General features: G+C 43.4%; 1 protein-coding gene across 1 annotated transcript in view; it reads right to left on the reverse strand.

The window, feature by feature from the left end:
• The window catches only part of JADE2 (jade family PHD finger 2), a 647,003-nt gene that overhangs the window by 407,971 nt on the left and 226,111 nt on the right, over positions 1-12,921 (reverse strand). Inside the window, exon 4 of the mRNA XM_063447471.1 lies at positions 3,128-3,285. Within this exon, the coding sequence (XP_063303541.1) occupies positions 3,128-3,285 (158 nt within the window). The remainder of the gene's footprint in view (positions 1-3,127; positions 3,286-12,921) is intronic.

Genomic DNA, 12,921 nt, shown 5'->3' on the forward strand with positions numbered 1-12,921 from the left:
ACACAGACCCCCCAGAAATACCTCAACAACTCCAGGCATTACGAGATTCATAGGTACATATGATAAGAACTGGAACCAGGCACTACAGGTGCTGAGTAGAAATTGGCCGGCATTACAATACGATACGTGCCTTAAAAATACAATTTCAAATCAGCCTTCAATGACTTCAAAGGGAGGATATTCTCTGATCTTGGTCCTTTGTGGAGGCCTCGATAGATCCTAGTCGGCCCACCAGGCCCGTGAGGTCCTGCCTCAGTGCGGCCACATCTGCCTGGAGGGTTTTTTGAAGACCCGCCAGGAGCTCTTGCAGAGTCTCTTTAGTGACAGGTTGGCAGTGTAAGCTCTGGTTGCCTGTGTGAATGGGTCTCTGTGTTAGCATTTCTGCCGCTCCGATGAAGTGCGACATCTCTTCCGAGGAGTCGGAGTATTCATCCAGATCCGTGGGCATTTTGGGCCCACTCGCGCCATGCGCCTGTTTGAAGAGCTCTCCTATATTCATCCCGTGTTTGGGTTTATCCGCTTTCTGCTTCTTAGAGTTTCGCCCCATGATGGCTCTGGTCTTTCTGGGGCGTCTAGTTCCTCGTTTCGAAGGGGTTTTTCCAACTTTATTTCGCTTATCAGCACTTATCAGCCGCACGGAAAAAAGCAGGGGGCGGAGCTATTGTTATTTGGGGTGGAGCCAATCCGAGAGCGCGGCTACTGTTACTGCTGCACATGGAGGTGCAGCAAGATGGAATCCCTGCTCCTCCACCTAACAGGCTCCAGCCAGGGAAGGACTTAAGGGAATCCACTCCTCCAGCCCACACTATCTGTGAATAAGAGTGTATGTGTGTGTGTAACTGTCTGCCTGTAAGTGTGTGTGTGTGTGTAACTGTCTGCCTGTAACTGTGTGTGTGTGTGTGTGTGTGTGTGTAACTGTCTACCTGTAACCTTGTGTGTGTGTGTGTGTGTGTGTCTGTGTGTAACTGTCTGCCTGTAACTGTGTGTGTGAGTGTAACTATCTGCCTGTAATTGTGTGTGTGTGTGTGTGTGTGTGTGTGTGTGTAACTGTCTGCCTGTAACCTTGTGTGTGTGTGTGTGTGTGTGTGTCTGTGTGTAACTGTCTGCATGTAACTGTGTGTGTGAGTGTAACTATCTGCCTGTAACTCTGTGTGTGTGTGTGTGTGTGTGACTGTCTGCCTGTAACTCTGTGTGTGTGTGTAACTGTCTGCCTGTAACTGTGTGTATGTGTGTAACTGTCTGCCTGTAACTGTGTGTGTGTGTGTAACTGTCTGCCTGTAACTGTGTGTGTGTGTAACTGTCTGCCTGTAAGTGTGTGTGTGTATGTGTGTGTGTGTATGTGTGTAACTGTCTGCCTATAAGTGTGTGTGTGTGTATAACTGTCTTCCTGTAACTGTGTGTGACTGTCTGCCTGTAACTGTGTGTGTGTGTGTGTGTGTGTGTGACTGCATGCCTATGACTGTGTGATGCTGCCTGTAACTGTGTGTATATGACTGTCTGCCTTTGACTGTGTGTGACTGTCTGCATGTAACTGTGTGCGTGACTGCCTGTAACTGACTGTGTGTAACTGTCTGCCTATAACCGTATGTGACTGTCTGTCTGTAACTGTGTGCGTGTGACTATCTGCCTGTGACTGTGTGATGCTGCATGTAACTGTGTGTGACTGTCTGCCTTTGACTGTATGTTTGTGTGACTGTCTGCATGTAACTGTGTGCGTGACTGCCTGTAACTGACTGTGTGTGTAACTGTCTGCCTATAACCGTATGTGACTGTCTGTCTGTAACTGTGTGTGTGTGTGTGTGACTATCTGCCTGTGTGATGCTGCCTGTAACTGTGTGTGTATGGCTGTAACTATGTGTATGACTGTCTGCCTGTGACCGTGTGTGTGACTGTATATGTGACTGTCTGCCTGTAACAGTGTGCGTGACTGTGTGTTACTGCTTGTAACTGACTGTGTGTGTGTGTGTGTGTAACTCTCTACCTGTGACTGTGTGTATGACTACCTGTGACTATATGTGTGACTGTCTGCATGTGACTGTGTGCGTGTGACTGTCTGCCTGTAACTGTGTGTGAGGGAGTGCAGGGATTTTGTAGAAGAGGGCAGGGGTTTTAAAAAGTTTACAAATTTGTGCAATACATTTTAAAAAAATGTAAAAAAAAGAACACATTTTAAAAATTTAGTAAGTGTGTGGGGGGGGCGGGGGGGGGGAGGGGGGGACACTCGCCCCGGGTGCCACATACTTAAAATTAATCATGATAGGTTTACTTTAAGTTTTAACATATATTTATTAATTTATCATAGTGATATTTTTTCTTTCATTTTTTCCTTTTTTATTACTTTTCTGTAAATGTTCCCAAAATGACAATCCCTCACGTACATGCCTATAGGTCATTTAAAGCTTGTCAAGGTTAGTGCTCAACAATGTAGGTTACAGCACAGAATCACATTTGCATAAAACCATAGAAACAAGAAAATGGAAAAAAAAACATAAGAAAACAGTACGGTTGTACATCTTCCCTAATTACCCAAGTGAACAGCCAACAAACATTTGTCAAACTATACCACTTTGTCAAGAAAAATCATAGTGACATAGACATAGCACCAATCCACATCTTAAACCTCAACCCTGCCCTCCTTTTTCACTATTTGATTTGCACACAGCAGCTGATGCTCATCAAATCAAAGGCTTTTTCATACAGAAGCCTTTGATTGGACCATTTAGCTGGCTACGAGCACATGCTTGCGCTCTGATCTTGCAAGAGAAGGTGAAAAGGTGAAAGGGAGGTAGGAGAGAGGGAGGGAACTAAAAAGATGAACGGATGGGATCGGGAGGTGGAAAGGCTGCTGGGATGTAGGGGGTGGACACATAAGATTTATATTACGTCTGTTGCCAGTGTGCAGTGCATGCTGATGGCAAATTTAAAATATGTACAAAATTGACATTGGCAGCCAGAAACACCTATGGTGTGCAGTTGCTTATATGATTGTCCAATCTTTTTATCTTGATGGTCACTGGTGCTTTTTCAACCTTAATTACAATGCTATGTGCACACACTTAGTAACAAATGTGGCAGTCAAAAGCTGGCCAATTTACACAATTAAATAAACACATTAAAAACTTCTTACCTAACTTCCGGATTTGGTATTGCTTCTAAATTTGCTGGAACCTGCACTCCTTTTTCCCATTCTTGCCTCCAAGGGTCATCAAGAATGTAGAAATCATCAGGGCCAAACTGATATGAATCTGGAATTTTCATGGCTGTTATCAAGTCTGTTCGAAAAACCTGGAAGATATGTAATAAATACATTATTAGGCAACTTACTGAGTAAAAAATGCAGTTTGCATTAGGTCCTCCCTTCCTCATGCCCCACCCTTCCCTCTCCGCTGGGCTGAAGGGGTTAAAACCCCTTCAAACACTTACCTTAAACCAGCGCCGGGCTCCCTCGACACTGGTTACCTCTACTCCCCCTGCCGACATTAGCTCCCGACTGGAACCAAATGCGCATGTGCGGCCAGAGCAAATGCTAAATACTTTCCTATGGGAATCTGAACTCATGCTGCATGAGTTCAATGCGATCTTAACATTTTTTTTTTCAAATTTGACTTTTATTGAAAGATTTTCTTTTTTTTTTCCAATAGGTAAGTGAGGGGTAAGGGATACAGAAAGGAAAAAGGGAACAAGGGAACAAAAAGGGTGGATCACGGATCTGTAAGATTTTTTACAATTGCACATTTCACAGAATACACATTACAGTTATTGTACATTGCACAAGATGTGCCACAGATTATATTAGCAACCTAGGAGTAGCATATCGTGGTGTACCATGTGGAGATTTCTACAGTGTAGCTCACCTAAAGGTAGGCCCCATCTCCATCGCCTGTTAACTCTGTATTTATGGTGGTCCATTGCCGCCAGCTATAATGAGCATTCTTTATTTGTTTGGTTGTGTGTGCTGACATTAGTTCATATTTTAAATACGTTCGAATACTTTGATGCAACAATGGTAAGGGTGGGCATGTTTTTTGTTTCCAGTGAGTGCCAATGAGGTTACGTGCAGCCATTATCATTATTGCGAGCAGTTGTTTATCAGGCTGGGAGATATCTTCAGGCATTAGGAGAAAGAGGCATACCTTCGGCGTTAGTTTTAGTGTATGAGAATGAATCTTGCTCCATATTTCTTTAACCTCTTCCCAAAGGCGGACAATAAGAGTACAATCCCACCAAATGTGGGACATAGTGCCTTTGTCCTGGGCGCATCTCCAACACTGATCCGAGGAGCCCGGGTAAATTCTATTAAGTCTATCTGGTGTCAGATACCACCTAAATAGTAACTTCTTATGGGCTTCTATATGGGAGTAGAAAGAAGTTATTCCTTTTAACGCCAGTAATGATTTTAACCATTGGTCATCAGTAAAATTTAAGTGAAGTTCTTTTTCCCATTGGGACTTGAATTTAAAGTCCGGGGCAGGGAGTTGTTCATATAATGCTGAATAGCCTATAGATAGAGTTTTGTTTTTTACTGGGGTTTTGTGGCATCTATCGTACAATATGAGTAGGTTTTTACTGGGGGTTTGCGCCCCTTCTACATTCTTTGTTACCTTATCTTCTATTATGCTTTTTAATTGTAGATAGGGGAATATATAAGAGTGGGGTAGTTTGTGGGTGGATTGCAATTCCGGGAATGGTATGATGTCGTCTTGTCTGCATAGGTCAGTCAGGATTCCCAAATCTCTCCATTTATTTAGCGATAGCCAGGGTGAAATTGTGTTGAGCGATGTTAGTGGAGCCCAAGGTAAAAATTTGTGTTCGGTCTTGCTATTCCGGTGCAGGTAATCCCATGCTTGGACTGAAAATTTCGATAGTGGTAATAGGGAGCGTGCATTGTCTCTGAGACGTTTGGGTGTCCACATATGATCTGTTACTGAGCCCTTCGGGTTATACTCATTTTCTAAGTCTACCCATTGTATCATAAGTTTGGGGGCATGGAGTTTAACTGCTGTCTCCAGTATAGCCGCCCTCTGGTAGTGGAGAATATTGGGGACTCCAAGTCCTCCTTCTTTTACTGGGGTCTGTAACAGGGACAGTGGCAACCTTGGTTTTTTCTGCTCCCATATATACATTGTGATTATGTGTTGTATATGTTTTGTTTAGAGTAGGTGACAGTGGGATCGGCAACATCCGAACCACATATAACAGTTTCGGGAGTACCACCATTTTAACCGCGTTGATTCTCCCCAACCATGAAAGCATAACTCCTTTCCACTTATGAAGTAGTTGCTTACACATTAGCGGTAGGGGAGCTAGGTTATGTGTGATTATGCTCCTAAGGGTGGATGCTATTTTAATACCTAGGTATGTAATGTGTGTGTGCCTCCAGTCAAAGGAAAATCTTTCTTTTAGTGCTTGCACCGTGTGCGATGTAAGTCGTAATGGCAGTGCCTGTGTCTTAGTCCGATTCAGTCTATAGTACGAGATTGCACTGTATTCGTCTAGAATGCGCATGAGGTGGGGGAGCGATTGTGTCGGGTTGGACAAGGAGATCAGAACATTGTCTGCGAACATGGATAGTTTGTATTCCTTGTTAGATACATGTATCCCTGTAATTTCTTTGCCGTTTCGTATTTTGTATGCTAAAGGCTCCAATGATAATACAAACAGTAGGGGCGATAAGGGGCATCCTTGGCGTGTGCCATTCGTTATCGGGAAGGGCGTTGACAAGAAACCCGCATTTGACACTCTAGCTGTGGGGTTGGCGTATAAAGTTAAGACTCCTTGTATAAAAGCAGTAGGGAACCCAAATTTTTCTAGGACTTGTGTCATGTAGCACCAGTTTAGTCTGTCGAAGGCCTTCTCCGCGTCCAGCGCTAAGAGAAGGCCCTCCATGTTCTTTGATTCCATATGGGAGAGAACATTCAGGATTTTTTTGTCCGAACCTTGCCTATTTTTGACAAATCCCGTTTGGTCGTTGTGTACGATACGTGTTAATATGTGTTTCATTCTTTCAGCTAGGATTTTAGCATAGATTTTCGTGTCACAATTTAGAAGCGATATGGGTCTAAAGTTTTGACATAGTGTGGGTGATTTGCCCGGTTTTGGCAACGTGGATACATGGGCTTGTAACATCTCGGGTGGCATATTGCCTGTGAGAAAACAATGGTTCAGGAGCATTGTGAGAGAGGGGATGAGATTCCTGGAGAAAGTTTGGTAATAAATGTTAGGCAGGCCGTCTGGGCCTGGCGATTTATGTGCTGGCAATTGGCTGATCACTTTTAACAGTTCTGTCTCGGTGATCGGTTGTATAAGAAGATCGATTTCTGTCTGCGTTAACGTAGGGATGTGAACCGAGGATAAGAATTCTTGTATTTGGGTCACAGATGGGGTATGTGTGTTAGCATCGTCTCGAAGATTATATAGTGTTTTATAATATTGTGCAAATTCTTCCACAATATTTTGGGGATTAGTCACTTTGCAATTATTTGAGGATAGTAGCCAGGCTACTCGAGAGTTGGCCGTGCGTGCCTTTAGCTTGGATGCCAATACGGAACCAGATTTGTTCCCATGGGCAAAAAATTTGTATTTACATCACTGTAGTATATAATTGGTTTTGTCTAAGTCTATTTCGTGTAGTTTATGTTGGAGTTTCCTCAGTTCACTATATTGTTTCAATGTAGGGCTCGTCTTGTTGGCATGTGTGAGGGTTACTATGTCTTTGATAAGGTTATTATACGTCTCTTCCCTTTTCTTTTTTGCGCGACTGGCATATTTAATAAATAACCCTCTTACCACTGCCTTATGAGCTTGCCAAATTACATCTATGGAGGAGTGTTGAGTAGTGTTTAGTTCGAAATAGGAATCAAGATCGTCTTTGATTTGGGTTAGTATATGGGGATCTTTCAGGAGCGTTTCATTGAGACGCCATGTACCTCGTCCTATATTGGAACATTTCTCTTGTATTGATATAGTGATAGGAGCATGGTCGGACCATGTTATAATACCTATGTGTGCTGTTTGTATGTTCGGTGTTGTGGATGTATGAATCAGGAATCGATCGATACGGGAATATGAGTTGTGTGCTTGGGAGTGGAACGTGTAGTCTTTATCCGAGGGGTGCAAGACCCTCCATATGTCCAACAGTCCTGCTGTATGTATTACTGACCTGAGTTGTGCCGCTATGTTAGAGCGTTTTTGAGCTGATGCTTTTGTGACAGAATTCTCGGAGGTTGTATCTAATCCACTGTCTAGGACAAAATTTGTGTCCCCTCCCATGATTAGTGTCCCAAACAAGTGGGATTGAGCTAACGAAATTATTTTGTTTGTTTGCCTAATCCACTTGATTATCGTGGGGACCATATATATTTAGAAGTGTGTATGGTGCATTGTTTATGAGACATTGTACGAGGAGGAACCTACCTTCTTTATCCCGTACTATTTTATGGGTCGAAAAAGCCACATCTTTGTGAATCAATATAGACACCCCCCTTTTCTTTTTAATATATCCTGTGTGGAATCCCATCGGGAATGATTTGGAACAAAATTTAGGCATACTAGATTTTAGAAAATGGGTTTCTTGAAAGAAGGCGATACTCGCTCTCAGTTTAACTGCTTCCGCCAGGGCTAGTCTCCTCTTGTGGGGGGAATGCAAGCCTTTGGCGTTAAGGGACAGTATGGTTAAAGCTATGGTTGATGCTGGTGTGGGATCAGTGTGTCGAGTACCCACACGGGTAGCCTGTGTCGTCTACTATCCTTGTCTACTTGTATTATATAGATTGTTACCTCTGAGCGTCGTCTATAGATTAGAATATCAAAGTCTGACCTATTATAAACTACATATCGTATCATATATGTCGCCCTTGGGTATGTGCACGGGACAAATGTTATGGCTAGGAGTAAATATGCATGTGTATATCTGCATCTGCTAATAATCAATAAAAGTTGTTCTACATTGATACGTGAAAGTGTAGTCCGTGACGGGGGGGGAGGCTATAGAAGGGATAGGGAAAAAGCATTCAGCCTTAAGGCAACTATATACATCAGGACATACCAGGACATAATGTCCGGCGTCAGAATAGAAAGTATCGGCCCAATGGAGCCAGAGTGGGGGAGGGTAATTGTAGATATTATGGTTGACCTCTTGTACCTTTAGAGTGTGTCTGGATATTAATGATTCCAGCTACCACTGGTTGGTCATTTGGTGCTCACATTAATCCATTATGTCATAGGTACAATGAAAAATCATGTCACAGTTTTGTCACCTAGTGAACAAAGGTGCGTCATACAGAAGAAAAACAGAAACATATTAAGCATATCTGACATATTGATCAGAGTATAACATATGTTGAATAACCAAATTAGTGCATACGATCAATCTCACGTGTCATCGTGAATCCTCATTTAAGAGGGCAAGGAACTCACTGCGCCAGCCGGCAACTAGTGTGTCACAGTCTCATTTGTGTCTAGTCAGGTGAGACCAATCCTTAGAGATTTTTGTGGGCGATTTGCGAGTATCTTTAGTGTGGGCATTGTCTTCCGTGAGTTCGATAGTAATGCCCCATTCCTTCAAAAGTTTCATCCCATCCGGTATCGATTTTATCTGGTGATCTGTACCGTTTTTCTTGAGAAGGAGACATGTGGGGTAACCCCATTTATAGGAGATTTCGGCGTTTCTCAGTGCCTTGGTAATCGGCATAAATTCTTTACGCCTCATTAGGGTAGCAGCTGATAAATCCACAAATAGCTTGATCCCTGCATATTGCGCTGGTATGTTGTTGGCGATCCGCGCTGCACGCATAATCTGTTCCTTGGCTGTAAAATGGTGCACTCGAGTGATCACATCCCTGGGTACAGATGGCGCTAAGAATCTGGGCTTCGGCAGTCTGTGTATGCGGTCCAGGCAAAGATCCCGATCCATAAGTTCCGGGCATAGGGTTTTAAAGAGGGTTGTAGTGTATTCCCTCAGTACTGATGGCCCAATATCTTCAGTTATCCCTCTCAGGCGGATATTGTTGCGCCTGTCTCGGTCCTCATGATCAGCTATTTTTGCTGTGAGGAAGGCGACTTTTTCCTCCAAGGAATCATAGGCCCCTGCAAGGGTGTTGTGGGCCTCAATTATTTCCTCAGATTTGTCTTCCAATAAAGAGGTTCTTTCTCCAATTGCTTGGATATCTGCCATTACATCCCGGGCTAGTTTGGAGAAGTCTGCCTGAAGAGATTGTTGCAGCTCTTGCAGCATTCTGTGGAGAGTAGTTTCGGACGCTGGTAAAGTCATTCCCAGCGAAATGGAAGTGCTGTCACTCCTGTCAGAGCACGCTGTGGGTGATGAAGGGCCGCCGGCGCCATTTTGTGGAGACCGCCGCGGGGAGGTTAGTGCCGCGATCTGCAGCGTAGCTGGGCGCATTTTGCCCTTTTTTGCTGTTCTTTGTGCCATGGTGCTTTCAGAGGACGGGCGGTTATATTTGGTAGCTGATAAAGGTCGGTAATGCGTTTCTAATCGCTGTGGACTGTATACCCTCGTTGCAGCTGACGGCTCACACAACCATTCCCTCGAGCTGCCTGGCCACGCCCCGCGATCTTAACATTTTTAATGATTTGATCCTCAAATACTCTTCTTAACCCCTTAAGGACGGCAGGCATTCTATGCCGTCCTTAGGGAACCGGCTCTAAACGCCGGAGGGCGGCATAGAACGCCCTAACCGTCCTTTCTACTTACCCGGTCGCAGTATGGGGACTTACCTGGGAGCCCAGGGAGTCCCCCTCCGTCCTCTAAGTAGCTGTTTAGTAGATAAAGAAGTGCGCTGGATTTTCATTTTTACATTACTTATTGGCCCGAGCAACACCCTATTTAAGCATGTTCAGGTGCAGCCTGCCCCTTGTTTCATATCTATATATATTTAGGAGTCTAGCCAGCTCCTTGGTTTTGCACCCCACCCTGTCACAGGTGCCTCATCTCAGGACCCTATTTTGCCTTGTACTGCAGAGAACTCGATAGGAAGGATTTCCACCAGGTGAGTAGCTCATTTAGTAGACAGTTGGTTGTTAGAGTAGGACCTGCCAAAGATGGGGTACATTGACGTTGTGGCAGGCTTATGCAATGTATGATCATATAATATAACTAATATTTTTTGCCTAGATTAGGTTTTTTTTAATAAAACTAGCAAAATCGGTCAGCACAAAAGTAGCTGTTTAGAAGATAAGGGAGTGTGCTGGATTTTCATTTTTACTTTACTTATTGGCCCCCAGCAGCACCCTATTTAAGCATGTTCAGGTGAGTGCAGCCAGCTCATATATATATACACACACATATATATATATATATATATATATATATATATATATATATATATATATATATATATATATATATATATTATATTGTTAGGACCTGCCATGGTGAGGGTGCTGCGGTCCCCTGTTCCTTTCCCAGCTGCTGAGTATTAGTGATTATAGCTCCAGCAGGGGTAGAGATGAATACAGCTTCCCAGACAATCCTTCCCAGTAGATAGAGTATTCTTTCCCCAAACATGAGCCAAGACTTCATGAAGGGTGTAACAGAACTAAAGATTTATTGAAACAGGCTGGCTTTTATGGGGGATCCTCATGCAAGAGGACCTCCCAAAACAAACAAACATATTACCAATCACTGTACAGTATTTTCTTAATACACGCCCTCCCTCTGCCCGGGAGATATTGAGATAAGTTAAGGAGTAAATCAATTATCTCCAGGCAGAGGACACACATTTTACCCAAAAGTTGGAACACCCCTTTCCCCACAAGGTATCCCCACAAAATACATATCCCCTGATAGCCCCGATCTGGGAGGTAAACATATCCAAATTTCACCCAGATCGGTTCAGGGGTTCTTAAAAAGTGTGGAAGTCTTGTTTTACCGACCACACACGAGGCTCCTGCCCAAAACAGTTCCACGAATTCAGCGTGTGCGGTCGGTCAATGGGAAAAAGGGCGAAAAACGGTCAAAGTACCGAAGATACCCTCCTGGCTCATAGTAGCGATTGTTCCCCTGGTCCGTACGAACATAACTACCGAATGCCGCTCTTCTGGCTGTTCGGTAAGTAGGAGAAGCGGGCGTTCGGCAGTTCTCAGCGGTACTTCGTGCGGTCGAGTGTCCGATTTTAGTTCCAGACACTCGACGACCAAGTCCCGCTGACTCGCCTCGTGCGAACAAGATGGCCGCCGTTTTCTTCTCCACGTGGCGTTCGGCTATACGAACAGCGGCCACCCAGGGAACACTTAATTGTCGGTGCTTTAGATCATAACAAGCCAGGAGGGAGGTCGGGGTTCGGTAGTTGCAAACTGCCGAACTAATAATCCACTAGGCAGGAAAAAATGAAACAAAATACACAAAAATAGAAGGAAAGGTCGGATGAAGTCCCCTTTTCTTCACATATATAGATATATATATAAAAAAAAAAATAACGATAATTTAGGCACTCACCCTTAAAAAACTTTCAGTTGTCTTGCCTTAGGTGCTACCAGCGTCTGAGATATGTAGTCAAAGGTGAAATAGGAGCACTCAAAAGGACTTTTTCGATGAATTTAATGTGGTAGAAAAAGTTTACAACCAAGTGTAACGCATATCAATCGACGTTTCGACCCCTAAGGGTCTTTTTCAAGATCAAACAACAAGTGAAAAAGCAGCATTTAAATATCAAATACACATGTATAACTCACCAATCGTGTGCAAGTGATTAGCCAAACCCGGAAGTGCCCCAACGCCTCACGTGGTACTGGGCGTGCGTGATGACGTGCATCATAGTTGCTAAGCAACGAAACTATACCCGGAAGTGTCCGGTCTTCATTCAGACTACTGGGCGTGTATACTGACGTGTATCCCAGTTGCTAGGTGATGGAGTATGAACTCCCAGGGCTAAAATACAGAAAACAAACCCTCGTGAAAATGCTCTACGCAAAATTGTTGGAAGATCTCAGAAGACGAGATCTACAATTGAAAAAATTGAAAAGTAAATAAAAGAATACTTAGTACGTATTCGATAAAAACTATTCTCACTATTAGTAATGTAAGAATGAGACAGCCGAGGGGTCAAAAAGTGCTCCCGCAGTGAACTATGTGAAAGTGTGTCTATAGTGACAGTGACACACACAAAAAAGTTACAATTCTACTCGGCAATTATGTCTCTAAAAAATCAAGGACTGATATACTTGAGCAAAAAATTGACAGGATTAGAAATAATTAGAAATAAACCATTGGCTTACTTAACAACCAAATTCCATGTTGTGTAACAATATATAACTTAATGGTTCAGCTATAGAGATATCTGATGAGGATCAAGAACTATACTTAACAACAATATTGAAAGCGGGAAATTATTCAAAGGAACATCGTGAAGGAAATATATTCATTTAGTCCTTTTGGAGTGACAGTGTCCAATCGATGTATCCAATAAGTTTCACGCTGTAACAGCATTTTGGACCTGTCTCCTCCTCTGGGGCTTGGTGGGACGTGATCGATGGCTATAAACTTTAATGTAGGGAGTCTGTGGTTCAGTTGAAGGAAATGTTTGGCAACAGGTTTATCCGATTTTTGGTCTCTAAATGCGGTGGTGATATTTGACCTGTGTCCACGTATACGTTCTCGAAGAGTTAAGTCCGTTTTCCCCACGTATGAAAGGCCACAGGGACAAGTGATTAGGTATATCACATGATTGGTCATACATGTAATGTAGTGGGTAATTAGAATTCGAGTCCCACTATGAGGATGGGCAAACGAGTTGCCTGTGTTCATGTGACTACATGTGACACATCCGCTGCATCGGTGACAGCCTTTCTTACTGGGTCCCATGGTTTTCTGATAGCAAAACGTAGGGTCACTTTTGACTAATAAGTCTCTCAGATTTTTATTCCGTTTTAGACTAATGTTCGGTTTTTGGGAGAAAATCGAAGGTA

This window comes from Pelobates fuscus, chromosome 3 (assembly GCF_036172605.1).
Source record: "Pelobates fuscus isolate aPelFus1 chromosome 3, aPelFus1.pri, whole genome shotgun sequence".
NCBI classification, from domain to species: Eukaryota; Metazoa; Chordata; class Amphibia; order Anura; family Pelobatidae; genus Pelobates; species Pelobates fuscus.